At 30.7% G+C, this 19,046-nt stretch overlaps 1 protein-coding gene across 1 annotated transcript; it reads left to right on the top strand.

Moving 5' to 3' along the window:
- The first annotated feature begins 2,705 nt into the window (after positions 1-2,705).
- LOC106397033 (heavy metal-associated isoprenylated plant protein 33) lies at positions 2,706-5,119 on the top strand. The gene is made up of 3 exons (XM_013837570.3): positions 2,706-2,896; positions 2,984-3,059; positions 3,197-5,119. Exons 1-3 carry the CDS (start codon positions 2,867-2,869, stop codon positions 4,780-4,782), a joined length of 1,692 nt encoding a protein of 563 aa, XP_013693024.1. The 5' UTR covers positions 2,706-2,866; the 3' UTR covers positions 4,783-5,119.
- The last annotated feature ends 13,927 nt before the right edge of the window (positions 5,120-19,046 follow it).

The following is a 19,046-nucleotide window of genomic DNA, read 5'->3' as shown; positions in this document are numbered from 1 at the left end:
AAATAAATTACTCCATAAAATTAATAAATTTTGCATTGAAAATCGAAAACGACATTTATTTTGTAACGAAATTTTTTTTCTACAACGACATTTAATATGAAACGGAGGGAGTATAATTTATTTTTATTTTTCCTTTACACACACGAAAACCCTCTAAATACAGTGATTAATTTTTAAATGTGATAAATGACAAACAGTAGTTTGTTAATAGCATCATTAAACAGATTGGCCAAATAAATAGTGAAAATGGTCAACTAAAGTTTTGGTCAAGACTTAAATTAAATATTGTCGTTTGTGTGGATTCAAAAAGACCAAACTAAAAATCACATGATGATAATTCAACTGTAAGAATATAAAAAACGTACTACGAACTAGCCTCGGACGTATCGGGTATCCGGGCAATTTTAAGATATCCGGATCCGAATCCATAATTTTACTATCCTTATCCGGATCCGGGGTTCGCGGATATCCGGGTGTCGGATATCCTTCTAAAAATTATAATATCCGGCGGATATCCGGATCCGGATTTGGATCATTAAAATAAATAAAAAATAATATTAATATATATAAAATATTAACAATAATTTAAAAATAAAAATATATATAATGTTTTTAATTATTTCTATGTATAATATTACAAAATTTACATAAAATTTATATATACTATTATAAAAATGAAAATATATTAAATAAAATTAGTTTTTATATATAGATATTACTATTTTTGAAATAGTTATTAATAAAATTTACGGATCCGGATATCCGGACTAAAAAATCAAGATATCCGGATCCGGATTCGGCTTTGACGGATTCAACATTTTACTATCCGGATCCGAATTCGGCCTCTCCGGATATCCAGATTTTCTGATCGGATCACGGATTGAATCCGGATCTCGGATAAAAGTTCCAGGCCTACTACGAACATTATAAATATAGAGATGGTATAATATAATCAGATTAATGAGTTAATAAGTAGAGACCGGTTAGGTTCGTAGGGAGGATGGTAACAATTATTTTATTTAGGAAAGAAGAAGAAATAGTGAAGGTGTTTAAATTAATCAAATGATAAAGTGAGTTAAAAGAAGAGTAAGACTTGTAAGAGTCAAACTGAGGAGTTCGAAGTAGAGATGGCTCAAGACCCAACACGGTCTAGTGTCAGTGATGTTCACATGGCAATGTCCAAATACACTTGCTGCTTCCGGGTTATCCTTTCTTCAATCTCAACGGCTAGCATTTTCCTCTTCCCATCGACTTATTGACTGGCGAAAGTTAAACAAAATCACGCAATTTAATGTCATGTGTTTGGACATATGCTTGTTGCGATTTGCAAAGTTTGTTTTCTGAACACTGAAGTCCTTTCTCATTGTCACCAGAATTTACTGGTTGAACAAGTTGCTTAGTACTATATAAATACTTACACCCAGTATCTTAAATTATCGACATAATAACACTAAATATATGTTGGATGGCTGGGAACGTATTAATTGTTACTTAGCCCTACAAAGAGATGGGTTGGTCTAAAACATGACCGACAAAACCCTTTAATTATGGTCCGATGCCTGATTATTTTCTTAACATTTGTTTGCTAATTCCCAAGTTTGAACCCAACTCTGTATTTGATTAATAACATTATTCCCTTGAATTGAAAAGGCTAATTGTTTTTTACTTGGACAAAGAATAATTCTTCACTGACTTCTAAGGTATATATATTGTTACACATTCGCTTTGCCTTGGTAAAAACTAAAATTTAATTTCACTCACAATCTATGATCAGTGGTCCAGTGTCAATCTCTATATAGCTCGTGTCACTCACACTCTTCGCTAGTTTTAAATTTGCATTGTTTTTTTCATAAGGATACTTTTCCAATTATAAACCAACTAATGACAAATGAACATCACAAACATCATCATTTTCAGAAGAAGGTCGATCAACCTGTTCTCCGCGACATTCAAAACGTGCATGGCAGGTCACAGTCACATCATCCACAGCCTTCGAAGAGAATTCTAGATGCAACATCTTCAGAAAAACCTGAAAATCTTTGTTCCAGATAACGTTCATTTGCATACCGAGATGAGTTCGTTTTGGCCATACTAAAGACGACTGTTTGAGATGACACAATGCATGCGCCGTTTGGTCTTGTGATGGCTATCAATACAATGTCTCATATATCGAAAGCATACTGCAACCGATCGTCTAAGTGTTTCATAACTAATGCAAGATCTATGTAGCTTCAAAAAGAAACAATAAAGAATGGGAAAGTCGTAACAATATTCTAACTTCAATTTTTCCTTCTTTTTTTTTTAAACTGATGAATAAATCAACAGATTCTTGATTTGCTTGTTACGTCTGTCAAAAAGGGGGAATAACAAAGAAATCATCCTATCTGCATGATGTAGGTGAGCGGTCAAAAGGGTAGTTAAAGCCTACAAGTACGAGAGAAAAATACCTATAAGTGTACCGGAAAATCAAACCGGTTCGAAGAGCCGAGCTGGGTCGAGCCGATGAGTAGTAGTAATACTTCGGTGCAACGCAGACTAAAAAAAAAACTCGATATGGGAAAATAATAATCAACGGTGAGGATCGTCAGTTACTGGAAACGTAGCGGGACCCATGTATCTAATATGGGAATCTTTCTAATGTACGGTGGATTTAGAAGTGAGTAGGCCCCACTTTTCTCCATACTTCAATACACCCCACGCCTCATTATTACTACCTCTCCCTCTCTCTATTACTATATGTAATTCATAATCGTTTTAATTCTCCTTTACATTGTTCTACGTTCTTGATTGTGCACATCTAACTTTCAAGAACCAGAGGAGTTTTCTCAGATCTAGCGAGATAGAATATTTCAATTAAAATAAAAAAATGAGTAAAGAAGAGTTTATGAAGATACAGGTTTGTTTGCTCACCACATTATTTCGATTGTTTTGTTCTAATATTTAATGAGAGCTTACTCTGTTGTTGTGATGTTTTCTTGTGTAGACTTGTGTTCTTAAAGTGAATATTCACTGTGATGGTTGTAAGCAGAAAGTGAAGAAAATCTTGCAGAAGATTGAAGGTAGAGAGAAGCTAAAAAACAAAGATCTTCCAAAATATCACCTTCTACATTTTGACTTACGAAAATTTTCACTTTAATTCTGATTTGACTAAAGACTTCAATTGACTTACGCAATGTTGTTTTCGGACCTGAAACAGGTGTTTTCACGACAAAGATAGACGCAGAGCAAGGGAAAGTGACAGTATCTGGAAACGTAGACCCTTCGATACTGATCAAGAAGCTCTTGAAATCTGGTAAACATGCCGAAATCTGGGGAGCTCCAAATGCAAACAACACCAATCAGAACCAACCCAACTTGGCTAATCAGCTCAAAGGCATGCAGATTGACCACGGCGGCAAAGGTGGTGGCGGTGGCGGCGGTGGAAACAATAACAAAGGCCAGAAGGGAGGTGGTGGTGGCGGAGGTGGAGGAGGCGGAGGCGGAGGCGGTGGAGGTGGCCCACCGCCACCGAAGATGATTCTTCCACAGTTAACACCACAACAGATGCAGCAGCTGAATCCTCAGCAACTTCAACAGCTTCAACAGCTTCAGCAGATGAAAGCGTTTCAAGATCTGAAGCTTCCTCCTCCTCAGTTAAAGGGTCCGGGCCCTGGCTCTGTTCCTATGAACAAGAACCCTCAGAATCCTAATCAGAAGGCTGTGAAGTTTGATGTCCCTGAAGATGATGACGACGATTTCAGTGATGATGACGAGTTCGATGATGACGACGAGTTTGATGATGAGTTGGACGATGACGAGTTTGACGACCGCCCTCCGCCTAACAAGATGAAGCCTATGATGGGTGGTGGTGGAGGTAACATGATGATGCCTAATAACATGATGCCTAACATGATGATGATGCCCAACGCTCAGAAAAACGGCGGTGGTGGTCCTGGACCCGCCGGTGGCAAAATTGTGGGTAAAGGAGGCCCCGGTGGTGTTCCTTTTCCTGTTCAAATGCCTGGCGGCGGCGGAGGTAATGGTGGCATGAAGGGAGGTCCCCCCGGTGGTGGTGGCGGTAATGTGGGGAATCCAAATCAAGGCGGAGGAAAGAACAGCGGTAAAAATGGTGGTGGTGGTGGTCATCCGTTAGATGTAAAAAATGGCGGAGGTGGTGGAGGTCCTAGCGGTAATAATAAAGGAGGAGGCCAGATGATAGGTGGTCCCAACGGAGGCAAAAAGGGTGGTGGTGGTGGTGGCGGAGGAGGACCCATGGGTGGAGGACTCCCGCCGGGTTTCCGACCAATGGGAGGTGGCAATGGCGGACCTCCGACCATGAATATGCCAATGGGTGGTCCAATGGGTAGTCTACCATCAATGGGTGGTGGTCCTGGTCCAATGGGTAATAATATGCAAGCGGTTCAAGGATTACCTGCGATGGGTCCAGGAGGTGGCGGTGGTGGCTCAGCTGCAGGTGCCCCACCAGGATATTTCCAAGGTCACGGTGGCGCTGGAGGCGGCCAAGATTCAATGCCAGGTAATCCCTACTTACAACAGCAGCAGCAACAACAACAACAACAATACTTAACGGCGGTTATGAACCAGCAACGTGCAATGGGAAACGAGCGGTTCCAACCGATGATGTACGCTCGACCACCACCCGATGTCAACTATTTGCCACCTCAACCGCACCAACAACATCCTTACTCGTACCCGTATCCATACCCTTATCCTCCTCATGGTGGTGATCAGTACTCTAATTATTTCAATGATGAGAACACATCAAGCTGCAATATTATGTGAGCAAACAAAAAAAAAAACAAAGCTTCCATGGTTTGTCTATCCTTCTCGTCTGTGATTATACATGGAAATGGGGTTTCCCTTAATTATTTGGGGTTGTTAGAATCCTTCTCTTTTTTACTCCAGCGGATCGAATCCTAAGTTATATTAGGATTTATTTCTAATTTGTGATAGTTCTTAAGTAATATATATAGTATGATAATATAAAATCAAACAAATATTTTCCATTGCAGTTCTTGTTTTTTTTTTCTCTGGGTTCTTTCTTTCTTAACGAGATCCTAGTGTTCATAGTTGTTTATATGTTTCAGAAATTAATAAATATGGAATGTGTTTTCTATTATGCAAAGTTCTTTTACTCGTGATTAGTTAGTCTTAAAAAGAATATACTCAAATGCGTTGAACAAGTTTGGTAGATACTAGATTCCAAACCCTTTCTGAAATTAAAATATGTGTGTATTTAGCCATGTTCTAAAAATCGGGTCAGGTGGCCGCTTGGGTTCTACGCGTCACTCTTCCGCTTCGATTTATGTCAAATTCTCTTTCTAATCTATTTTTATTATTTTATTATTATTTTATTTTATTTTTAATAATATTTTTATTTATTTATTTGATTTACATTTTTTATAAATATTATTTATATTCATAATTTTGATGAAAATTACGCTATATTAAGTTTATACTCCTTTCGTTTCAATATAGATGATGTTTTAGAAAGACTATTTTGTTTCAATTTACACGAAGTTTTGAGATTTTAATGTTAATTTTAATTTTTTTGGAAACTGTTCAACCAATTAGATTTTACCGTCTCTTTATTAATTGGTTAACTGATTTTTAAAATATTTTTTTTTAGAAAAATGTAATTTTCTTAATCTTTGTGCACTACTACAAAACATCAAGTATTATGAAACAGATGGAGTATATTCTATTTGTGTGTTTTATACAATCTTAAACATGAAAATGTATTAAATGTTATACACAATTAAAGATTAACATGTTTTATAACATAGTAAACAATCTAAAAATTCTGCTCCAAATAATTTCCGATTAATTTCCAATTTTTTCTTTAGGCGTTAGGTCCAACCCGATCGTCCGACCAGCTCCTCCTAGCGCGAACAAAGGTATTTAGTGATATTGACACCTTTTATTCACTAAACTCTTTTATATATTTTTTAAAAAAATAATGTTTTTTATTTTCTTTTTCAAATTGGGCAAAAATAATGGAGAAATGGATTGGAATTGTCCCACCCACTGTTATATTAGATCATTTTGTCCATTTGGTTTTTAGCTTTAGTCTTTCGCTTTTATTATTAGGTTTGAATAGAATTCTAAAAGGAAAAGAGATTACAAAGCCTAAAGTAAACAGATCAGTTTATTTTTTTACAAGAGAAAAACAATAAGAAACGCTCAATGTGAGGATATGACAACATCTGCTTTTCAAGACTACTTGTTTAGTGAAAAAGAAGTAATAAACGCTGACATAAAAGAAGTAATAAACTTAATATCTTGATCTATATATTTCTTTATGGCATATGTGAACAGGCTTAATTTGCTTGCGATAAACGTTAAGGGTGATTAGTCTTTGGGTTGCTAATGTGTGATTAGGCCGGTTCAGTCTCTTAAAAACTTAAAGCGTATATTAAAAAATTACAGATGATCATCATCGTCATTATAATCACTATGATGATGTTACTGTTGTGAATGAAGTGGATCAAGGATGATGATGATGATATGGATGATGAGTGGGACCTATTTCTTAAATTAAATGGATGCTTGCGGGCTTGCGGCAGTTATCAGTGATTTGCGTCATAGACTCAGCATACGTTTCTTCTCATTCTCATGCTTTTCTGTTTTAAATATTTTCGATGTATAACACACAAACTTATAAAAGAAGCGTTTTGGATTCGTCAAGATTTTGCTTCTTTCATACGTATTCTGCCTTCTATTTCTTTAAGGGTTTTTTTGTTTAATTTAAAACACTCTTGTCTTGTACGTGGCAGTTACTACTCACATAAATCAGATTAATTCTTTGTTTGGACTAGAACCAGAGTAACGTTGCGGTGATAAGACGAGCAAGGCTCAGAACAGTCTGCTCGAATTCCGACACTTGTTCATAGGTTGTTGGTTTTTATAGCTCTAACGTTACTCCCATGGTGAATCACTAAACTAGTAACGTTGTAATGAGAAGACCAGCAAGGCTCAAAACTGCGTTTACACTTTACCAACCCAAACCCGTTACGGTGTTGACAAATTAACCTATCTTTTCACTTTGGGTCCCATAGTTTCTTTACCTTTTTGTCACTTCGTATAGTTTCATAATTTCATTTCATTTGGACAACAAGCGAAAAGGTTAATTTTCAGTGTTCACAAAAACATATGCGTTTGAAGTTTTTTTTTTAATTCAAGCATTTATTTGGATTTGAATTCGAGGAGATGTCCTCGTCATTTTTAAAGCTATTGAGGAGATATACACTTGTTTCACTCTGAAAACATCGTACATTCTATTTTGAAGTTTCGGAAATTTTATATCTGAAGTTGTAAGGTGTTTTTCTCAAAAAATAAAATTTCAAAACTAACTTCAAAATTATTTGTATTTTACACTATGGTCCTTATATTTGTCACAACTAATATAAATTCATAAAACTTTTATAAATAATTAACACATATATAAAAATATTACAACAATATTAATTAATAAAAGCTTACATTAAAATATAAAATTAGAAATAGAAATACATAATTAAATATTAAACTACAAGCAAAATACCATACTGTTTCATAAAATTATTTATATAATGTTCTCATATGTGATCAACTAATGCATTTCGAAGTAAAAAATGACTCTCTTTATTTTAAATTTGTAGATTGTGAGCTAAAAATTGTTGAAAATGAAAGACACAGAAGGTAATAATATCAAGTTCACGTTCTATTGGATCGAAGAAAGCAAAATTATATGGCCGCTGATACTTTGATATCATCAAACGATCAAATCCTTGATCCTTTAAAAGAAAATGCAACAAGTAGGGGAAAAAGTTATTGAGATGATTGAATTACGAATGCAAAATGAAGCAAAAATGTTAGTTTTAAAAAAAGCAAAATAAGAAAATAAAATATTGCTAAAAGACTTAGCTTCTATCGTAATATTAATACTCGTGAGTACATTCATTATGAACAAGAAAAGACGCCAAGAACAACAACAACAACCATCTTCGGTTACACAAAATTTGTTTGTACAATATTTTGAAGGTTTTGAAACTTCCAGAGCAAATTTACCAGATTATTAGTGTTTTTTTAATATTTAAATTTCTATAATAATTATGTCTTCATGTACTTTTTTAAAAGGTTTTTTATTAAGTTTGTTTTGTAATATTCTTGTTGTCTAATTTTACTTTTGAAATAATATAAAGCTTGTTTTTAAATATTTAATTTTATGTGTAAAACTTAAATTTATTAAAAAAAAATTGAAGATTAATGAGATATAAAAAAAATTAAAGATTAAAATGAGAAATGAGAAAATACTTAAGAATTATAGATAGAATGTCCAATTGTAAGGACCAAAATGCAAATAAAAAATGAAACAATTTTGAGTAATGACACTCTATATTTGAAGTTTTACTACTAAAAATTTCAAATTTAAAGTTTTGAAGTTCTTTTATTAAGAGTAAAAAACTTCATAGAGTATCTTTTGGAGATGCTCTAATAATAAAAATTTATAGTCGCTATAAAAAGAAAAGAACTACAACAATCACCTATAAATCTACAAATTTAAGAAGCTTCTTTTATAAAAAGTTGTTTTATAAATCTTTATTACTAAAAAATTGATGTTAGCTTTTGCCAAAAAAATTGATAACTAGAGTAAATGAAACTAAAATGTTAGAGCATGATTACTGGGAGTTCTTAGAGTGGAGTTTTTAGCGGAATATAAGAATCCATCTTTTAACTTTTAACAAAAAAAATTAAGAACCGGCTCTTAAAACTCTTATTTAAGAACCGGTTTTTAACTTTTTTAGTTAAAAGTTAAGAGACGGGTTCTTATATTCCGATAAAAACTTCGCCCTAAAAAACCCTCCAATAATGATGTTATTAGCTTCTGCTCGAGCTTGGCTAGTCAGATAACTTTCGTGTTTAGTAGCTGTCCAGTGATATAATGCCAAGTCATCAACATTGAATTATTGAGCGTTTTAACGTCTGCATCACAGCCGTCCGATTGTACCCACAGACCAGATGGCGCCAGAGAAAAAGCTCGCCATCCGAGGAGACGCGTGGGACCTGAGTTCCTTTTCCTTCACTCACTCTGCTTGCTCGCCGGTTACGAAACCGCGCGAACGACGAGTGAGTTATGAGATGACGTGATGTTATGGTTAACGACGTTAAATTTCCATAATTGTCATGTCACATACTCCTTCCATCCAAGAAAATAAAATTTTTTAAAATATTCACACTTATTAAAAATTCAATAAATATTTATAATTTAATTTTTTTATTTTATTATACATTTTCTAATAATTTTTTACCAATGAAATTTAATTAATTCAAATATTTTTATTTAATGTTTTTTAAAAATATAAAAAAATATTTTAAACATATAGAAAATTTATTTTTGTGAAAAGAATAAAAAAATCTAAAATATCTCATTTTGGAGAACGGAGAGAGTATAAGGGATAAATAAAGACAATTTTTTAAAAATGTAGTACAAGGGTCATGTTATTTATAAAAGTTGGTATGCTTCATAATTACTTTGAGAGAGAGGGAAAATAAAGGAGCTTTATAGATTAACGCAAATGTTCCCTATTCGTACCATGGAAACCTGCATACCATTCGAATTGCGGGCACTAGCCGATTCACCTATTCGTTAGTTTAACTTATGCTTATTTGACTATCGTGGAGTCCAGTCTAAGTTGATCACAAATTTAATATGTGACCAAAACTTTATCTAAATACTAAACGAGTAAAACATACATTCCAATCTGGGTCATATAAACTGGAGATGATATACGATATCCACAAAATTAAGTATTCAAATCCGTATTTTAACATAGAAGAACATCCAAATTTTTTCATACAAATTTGTTAAACAAATATCCAGTATCGACCATATATATGTATCAGTGATGTGTTGGGAAATATGATTTAAAAAGGCTCCCTAACCTTCTTTATATATTCTTTCCCTATCTTATGTATTTTGACATAATAATAAAAATACATGTTGGTTCGAAATAAACATTCTATACAAGTTTTTTGTAGATGTTAAAATAGAGAGGTGGATGTGAAGGAAATAGAAAGAGAGTGTGTGAAATTGAGAACCCCGAAAAGAGATTAATGGAGAAGGAAATGAGCACATGGAGAGACTTGTTTGTGTTTCCGATGATGCAAGAGGGAATATTACAAACCAACAAAAGTCAAATCTGTCTTATTTGGAAATCAAGGATCTCGTGAACGATGAATCGTTTGACAGCAAGCTAGCGAGAACACTCCGAAAAAATAGAGCAATAGGCTGAACCATTTTCAATGTATTTCTCTATTTTTTTTCTCTAAAATAGAAAAATTCTATAATAGAGATGAGTTTGTCTTCAATGTATTCCTCTATTTCTTCTTCTAAAAAGGAATATTTTTGATATATTCTTTTCTAATTTTACAAATAGTACCTTTTATTTGTGAAAGTTGAAAACTAACCCAATTTAGTGTAACATTTATAAAATTATGATATTATTTACACATAATATTTTTTTAGAAACTATTATGTAAATAAAAAATATGATTATATATTTATATAAACAATAAATTTTCACTAAAAATATTTATTTTGGTTATAATTGTAAAAGTAAAAGTTAAAGGATCATTTTGTAAATAAAAAAATATGTCTCTATTATAGAGGAATGATATTTCTTCCTCTAAATATAGAGGTGAAAATAGCAATCTCTATTTTAGAGGAAGAAATAGAGTAGGGTTGGAGTGATTTTATCTCTAAATGCTATTATAGAGGCAAATATAGAGGTGGGTTGGAGATGCTCTAATAGCTTTCAGGTTATTTTGCTTCAAAAATTAATATATAAAGAGGAGTCTTTTTTTTTTCAGAGGGAAGGCATTCTAAAATTCTAACTCCAAAACATTATTTTGGTGTGACTTCTACGCTATTTTAGTGTAACCTCTCAGATCCAACACTAAAATAGTGTTTTGGAATTGGATTGGAGATGAATTTTTTTTAGTATTGAAATCATATTAAAATAGTGTAATCTTGAAACTATAATAATGTTATAGGTTGGAGATGCTCCAAAGAACAGGATTTTATTTTAAATCCCACAGATATTGATTTAACATAAGCGAGTGGTATTAACATACTGAATAATTATTACATGTTTTCCGAAACCTCTTCTAGTGTATATAGTGTCTCATGTATATATGTAAAGATTAAACTACGCAGTATAAAGTTCATTGAAAAAAAATAAGAGAAAGTCCAAAATCTAGTGTCTTGAATTTGATATGTTAATTTTGTGGTTATATAGGTGGTTAACAAAACAAGGGAACGTCGATCTAAAATAAAACTAATATAATTTCAGGTTCGGTCTAGGAACATTTCGGGTTTCCTTAGTTGATAGAAATTGCAATAAAGGTGAAACATTCCTTAATTATGCATTTACTTGTATTTGTAACCTCCCACCGAAATGGTCAATCCATGTTTTTGCTTTTACAAACGCATTTTCATATAAAACCTACCAAACGTAAATCAATTATGCATTGGAATAGAACCTAAACTTAGTGCACTGGACTCTCCGTTATTTGTTTCCCTTCTATTGATCATATTTGGAAAACTTTTACTTTTACCTTTCCTATTATTGTTTCTATTGCTTTTCTCCTTACAGTCGGTCACAGTCCCATTATAAAAGTTATCAGCGTGTTGACTTTTGGAGAGAAACAGGAGGAAATTTAATGGCTCACGCGAAGCTGATATACGAAGCAAAGTAAAGATCACTTTGACAAATAACTAAGCAAGTATGCTAAAACTAAAAGTCTTTGACTATCGAATAACCGAACGACACGCTGCCTTACAGTTCTAAAGTACTACTATTAACCTAAAATCAACCATTTTGAAGGGTATTTTTAAGGAAAAATCGCATTTTAAACACCGAGAGTATCACTTTCTACCACTTTAGACACAGAAGTGTTTTGACTACCACTTTAAACTTTCAAAGTGACATTTTTATCATAATAAACCTCCAACGACGTTTTCCAAGTTCGTAGACGACCGGTACTGTTCATTTTACAGGTTAAAAAATGATGTGTCGATTTTTTTTTTAAATAAAAAATAAAATAAAAAACGTAAAAATACAGAAAAATTCAAATGAAATTGGAAAAAATTTATAAAAAATTATAAAAAATTCAAAACAAAATTAGAAAAAAAAATTCAAAAAACATAAATATTAAAATTTCAAACTTAAAAATAAAATAAAATATTAAAAATTCTAAAAATTCAAAAATAAGATCTAAAATTGAAATATAAAATTTAAAAACGAAAATAAAATTTTAAAAATTCTAAAATAAGATCTAAAATATTAAAAAAAAAATTGAAATTTTTCTTTATTTATTTGTATTTTTATATTTAGAGCATAAGAGTCTTGCATCTTTAATGAAACATTTTTGGTCATTTTTTTTCTTAGAAAATCTTTTTGGTACAAAACTCAATATAATCTATTTGAGAGAATTATTAGCCCTGCGTGTGGTCACCATCAATTAACATGTGGTGAAATTGGCGGCTCCCGAGATGCTTTCTGCGAAGTGTACTTAGGCGCTAGTCGAACTATGTAAGGTGTATGAGTATTCGGATTATCAAAAAAAAAAGTTTTTGATGGTAGCAAGTTTTGATATATTGTTTTTGATGGAGGCAAGTTTTGATATCATCATAAGTGACGGTCACTTTAATTGGATGAAATTTTAAAATAAATATTTTTTTTTGGTTAAATATTTACAATTTTGTTTTACAATTTTAATTTTTAAGTTTGAAGTTTTAAGTTTAATTTTTATGTTTTTTGAATTTTTAGATTTTTTTTAAAATTTTGTTTTGAATTTTTTACATTTTTTTCCAATTTCATTCGATTTTTTTCTGTATTTTTATTTTATTTAAAAAAAAAACGACACGTCATCATTTTGACCTGTAAAATGAACAGTACCGGTCGTCAATAAACAGGAAAACATATTTGAAGGTTTATTATGATAAAAATGTCACTTTGAAGGTTTAAAATGCTAGTCAAAAAACTTCGGTGTTTAAAGTGATAGAAAGTGACACTTTCAGTGTTTAAAACGCGATTTTCCCGTATTTTTAACCTCACTCCACAATTTATTCCAAATTAGAGTTTAGAATATGAAATGTTTTAATCTCACTCAATTTTCCATTTTATAATAGAATAAACATGGATCTATTCTATAAATAGAATGACTATTTTATTTTTTGTTCATTATTTTATTCTTCATTCCATTTGTGAAGTAGGGTTATAATAAACTCAACTCCATTATTGAGTTATTTAGTTTTGAAATAAAAATTGGAATTTTACATTAGAATCCAATGCTTTTATTAAATTGTTTCAGTTATCAGTTTTATTTTCTGTATTGTTTATCTGTTATTTCCTCAAAAAAATATTGATTTTAAATTGTTCTAAGTCGGTGGAATTTGCATCTTCGCGTTTTCGCTTAACCTTAATTCACATAGTTGAAAATCAAATCAATAGCGAGAACGAAAGCACACAACAATTAACGGCTTGTATTAAATTGTTCAAGAAAAAAATGGCAGGGAATAAGAGTGAATATGCCATATTCCTTGTATAAATTTGTACTATTATATAGTTTGTTATTTCAGTCTCAGTTCACGTTTTTTTTGCTTAGAAGTCTCAATTCACGTTGATATTCAAAATCTCAGACGCATTCCTAAACTACTAAATCCAAGCGATTTGTTCGTATAAAACCAAACTAAATGACTGTGAACATAGCTGGACTAAAGACTGTACTTCAATTTCTGCATACATATGTACACTATAGTTTTACTCATTACCGTGCATTCGTAATCTTCGAATTTAAGTATGCATGTATCTGTAAGTGGTGTGCTAGCGACAAAAACATGTATATATATGTTAGATTCGACTTTAATTATGGAGTTCCAACTTAAAACCAATTGGCGATTAGTGGATTGGTCCTAACCTTTTATATATTACTTAATGTCCTTTAGAATTCCCGATGTGTGATATATATCCCTAATACCCCTCCTTGAGATGATGGTTCTTATCGGCCATAAATTTCGGAACTTTAAGACATTTATACTCGGTCGAGCGAGTTTAACACAACCTTTATACCCGGTTGGAAGGGTTAATCACGACCTTTATACCCGGTCAGAAAGATTAATTTTTTATTTTAATTAGGAGTTTATGATATTTAGGATATGGGCTCTGATACTATGTTAGATTCGAGTTTAATTATGGGCTTCCAACTTAAAACCAATTGGCGATTAGTGGATTGGCCCTAACCCTTTATATATTACTTAATGTCCATTAGAATTTTCGATGTGAAATATATATTCCTAATAATATATAAGAGAATTGAAGGAATCAAGCAACAGGACACGAAGGTCACGGCTCACGGGTTTAAGGAAAACTTAAAATACTAAGCAATTTCGATAAATATATGCAATATTGAGAGGCACTGAGATATTTTGACCCACGGGTTTAAGGAAAACTTAAAATACTAAGCAATTTCGATAAATATATGCAATATTGAGAGGCACTGAGATATTTTGGTGAGTCAACATGTAGATAAAAATAATGCTTATTTAATTATTTTGACAACCCATAATGTCGCCACAGTTTTTTGATAATTTGTTCTTTTATATAAGATGCACTGTTATGTATATGTGTGTGTAAATTAATGTATAGTGCAAAGATGATCAATTATCATATGATCCAAAAGAAGCCTATCAGAAAAGACTTGTCCTTATAATGCATATGATTGTTTCAACAAAGTGGTGGGATTTTGGTCGATACCAATCCTTTCATTTATCTTGTTTCTTCTGATTTGTTTTTTATATATTTGTTACAAGTATACGAATTGAAATCGTTGTATTCGAGCGCCAGCCATGTTTCTGGTAGCACCACGTCGTCAAAGATAGGATAACATTTATTTAACTAAACAACACAGGTCTGAGCTCTACTTCACCAATCCTCATCAAATATCTTGCATTTTTTCTGTTTAATGGTTATTTTTGTTAATTATATACCCACCCCAATCCTGCCTCTCTAGCCATTCATTATGAGATATATATATCGATAGCTTATCTATTCGTGTAGTTCTGTACCCGTATAAAAGAACAATTACTCTGTTCCTGCACGTAAAATCATGCAAAATTCTACTGAAAATATTACGTTATTTCAGAATACAAATATCTAAATAGAGTATATACTTTTTATTTTTATTTTCGTTTCCTTTACATACAAAAAGCTCTAAAACACTGAGGTTAATTTTTAAAATATGATAACTGACAAACATAAGTTTCCAAGTAACACCACTAACAAACTGGCCAAAGAAATACTGAAAATGATCAACTAAGTTGCGGCTAGAACTTTAAATTATACAGGTATTCTCTTAGTGTAAATTTACAAACAATTACAATACCGAACTAAAAAGAATCAGATGATGGTAATTCAATTGAAAATATATTGAAAACGTACGACGACCATTCAAAAATCAAAATATAAATAATCAGATTAATGAGTTTCTTTATCTGCAATCAGATTAATGAGTTTCTTTATCTGTAATCAGATTAATGAGTTAAGTACCAGTTAGACTCCGTAGTGTGCAGAGAAAATGATTTTATTAGACAAAAAGAAGAAAAATGAGTGAAAATGTATATTTGTTTGCTAATTCCTAAGTTTGAACCCAACTCTATATTTGATTAATAAATAATAACATTATTCCCATAACTAGCAAAATATTTTTATCTAAGGTATGTTGTTAAACATTCGCTTTGCCTCGGTAAAAATTTATTCCACTCACACTTTGAGATCGGTGGTCCAGTGTCAATCTCTAATAATATTTACATAGATAAATATCATACAATAAATACTACTACTAAATCTTGATATGCGCTTAACAAGCTGAGAATATTTTATGATAAATTTTTTTATATATAATTTAACAAATATTTTGTTAATTTATAAGAATTTTGTGCATTTTAAATATTTTTGTATCTAAGTCAGTGTTTTTAAATTCAAACCAAACCCGCAGTCAAACCGTTTAATCCGGTGATCCGATAATTCAATTTAGATTTTTAAAAATATTCATATTTAAAAAAAATCACTAAAACCCGAGACTAACCGAGTGAATCGATGGATGACCGATATATAATCCAATATGGTTTAAATTGTTATATTTACATAATTTATCACTTTTTAATCTAAATTTTAAAGTTCATTGTTTTGCAATTTTATGAAATTATTAAATTTCTAGAAAATTTTGATAGAGAAAATGATAGATATCAAATAATAAGAACTATAAATATTTCTTGATCATATTACTCCTTTTATATAGCTTAATTAATTTTATTATAGTTGTTTTGTGTAATTTATTTTGTTAATAATTTGGTTTATATTATAATCAGATTTTTTTTTTGTTAACAATTAGTGTTAAGCATTTTTTAGATAACATATATTTTGAACATTTTATTATTATTTTTTGTTATTACATTTATCGTACAATGTATAACGTTTATATATATTATGTAATGATATTATTGAAATATTATGTTACTAAAATAAATTATATAACCATTATTTAGGAAATATAAATAAAATAATCTATTAATTTAATTTATTTATTACTGACTGAAATGTTTTTGTAGTATTTAAACGCGTAAAAATAAGTTCTATTTATTTTTTGTTGTTTTCTAAATTATTTGATTTTTTCAATCATTTAATTTATCTAAATAATTTTAAGAAAATTGTTAGAAATTATTAAAAAGATGAGGTCTAATATTTTATATTGTTTAGACACAACGTTAATTATAGTGTTGTTTGGAAACATAGATAGTAGTATAAAAAAAAGGAAAATCACATTTTAAATTCTTAGAGTGTCACATTCTCGTATTTTAAACACTGAACGTTTTTGACTCGCACTTTAAACCTTGAAAGTGATATTTTTATCATAACAAACCTCCAAGTCACCTAGTACTGTTCATTTCGTGACGACGTGTCGGTTTTTTTAAATAAAAATTAAAATACATAGAAAATTTGAAAAAATCTAAAAAATTCAAAAAAATTCAAAAAAATCTAAAACTTCAAAAATATAAAAAATAACATTTCAAAATATAAATAAAATAAATATTTTTAAAAATTTAAAAAAAAATTGATTTATCAATACTTCTTAGATAAGTAACATATATTTTAGTTTCTCTAAAGTTTGATTAGTTTTTTATTTAAATTCTAAAGTTATTTACTATTTTTAAGAACTTCACTTATAAGTTAATTTCTTTTTAAACAAACTTAAAACTACTAAAATAAATATAATTTTAATAAATAATACCTATAATAGGATTAATTTTGAAAATTTTAAAAGTTAAGTATTGATAAATCAATTTTTTGTTAAAAAAAATTAAAAACCAAAAACCAGAATCTAGAATCACCTTTCAAGCTATTATATATATTTATTCGCTTATAATTGGATTAATTTTTTAAAAATATTTTATTTTATTTTTAATTTTGAAATGTTATTTTTATATTTTTTGCATTTTTAGAATTTTTTAAAAAAATCAAATTTTCAATTTTTTTTAAAAAATCATTTAAAAAAGAAAAGAAAGAAACCGACACGTCATCACACAAAATATGTCACCTAGTTGACTTGGTAAACAAGTAAACCTCATTGAAAGTTTATTATGATAAAAATGTCACTTTCAAAGTTTAAAATGCTAGTAAAAAACGTTCAGTGTTTAAAATGAGATAATGTGACACTCTCAGAGTTTAAAATGCGATTTTTCTTACGAAAAAATGAATACATTGTTTCCCTATGAAAAAATGAATACATTGTTTCCAAACATGGATAATAGTATAAAAAATGAAACATTAGTGATTTAATGCAAGTTTAACTATAAAGTAAAAAAACTGTATTTAATTTAAAAACTTACAAAATAAATGTTAGGTCATGTTTCTGTTTTAATAAGATAAATAAATAATTAATAATTTCTGGGTAAACATTTTAAAATAGTTTCAAGCAGGTGAGCCCCACTTTTCTCCATACTTCACAACACCCCAAGCCTCATTATTACACCCTCTCTCTACCTAATTCGTAATAAGTAGATTTTAATTTTCCTTAACCGGGCAATCAAAGAGAAAGTATTTTACGAACCAAAACAATCAATTTATCAGGAAAATAAATTAAGACATTGGCGGATGTGAACAAAATAGAAAAAGAAGTTACTGGGTACAGATGTTTGGGCATGTGAAGCAGTGTAGTAAATAGGAGGTAGATAAAGTGATTGGTACGAAATGTTCTAACTTCAAAAAGAGAGATAACAGAGAATCTGAGGACTGTAATTGCACAAAACCCCTCGATGGCTTTGTATGAAAAGGACACCACCACATAACGAGACAGGAACAGCAAGTGGATCATGCGAGTGATTGCACAACATCATCCAATGGGTCAGTTTTAAAAATTTGCTGGGAAAGTTAATAAGCTATACTTTTTTTGGATCAAACTGGGGAAAGTTATACTTGATAACGTTTTTTAGTAGTTGTGTGTACACACTTCTTCAATTGGAATGTTAGGTTATTAAGCTTTTTGCACTGAGATGCAAACTATTATTGGTAGATAGATATCCTGTGCTTTTGCTTTGTAATGCTGTAGTGGTTTGGAAATGGATTTCTGAAAGTCTTGGTTTACCATCAAGTGACTAGAGACTCTTCTTGGATTTTACATTGTTGAGAATGTTCATTATGATGCTCTAAACAGTAAACACATCAATTTACTATGAATGACAAATGAGTATTACTAGTATTATTCACGTAATAAACATGTAGAAACAAATAATTGTATAAAAATTTACCATTGAGTTTTTTAACGATTATAATTATATAAAATTCCAAAATCCATTATTAAAAGCCATCTATTTTTATTTCTAAAGAGCAATCAATTGCATCGTACAATGAACATAGGATTCCCACTATTATAAATAGTTGTTGATTGACAAGTTGATTTACCAATTACCAATGATCATAAGATATCTTATAACAAGACGGCAACCT

This window comes from Brassica napus, chromosome C9 (assembly GCF_020379485.1).
Source record: "Brassica napus cultivar Da-Ae chromosome C9, Da-Ae, whole genome shotgun sequence".
Lineage (NCBI taxonomy): Eukaryota > Viridiplantae > Streptophyta > Magnoliopsida > Brassicales > Brassicaceae > Brassica > Brassica napus.
The sequence above is the reverse complement of the archived record's forward strand: the minus strand, read 5'-3'. Positions and strand labels throughout refer to the sequence as shown.

What these genes read in the sequence shown, in the direction of transcription:
- LOC106397033 (XM_013837570.3), top strand. Translation starts at nt 2,867, where the DNA reads ATGAGTAAAGAAGAGTTTATGAAGATACAG. An exon ending in AAGAGTTTATGAAGATACAG is followed by an intron (nt 2,897 to 2,983) that starts GTTTGTTTGCTC and finishes TTTCTTGTGTAG; the next exon opens with ACTTGTGTTCTTAAAGTGAA. An exon ending in AATCTTGCAGAAGATTGAAG is followed by an intron (nt 3,060 to 3,196) that starts GTAGAGAGAAGC and finishes GACCTGAAACAG; the next exon opens with GTGTTTTCACGACAAAGATA.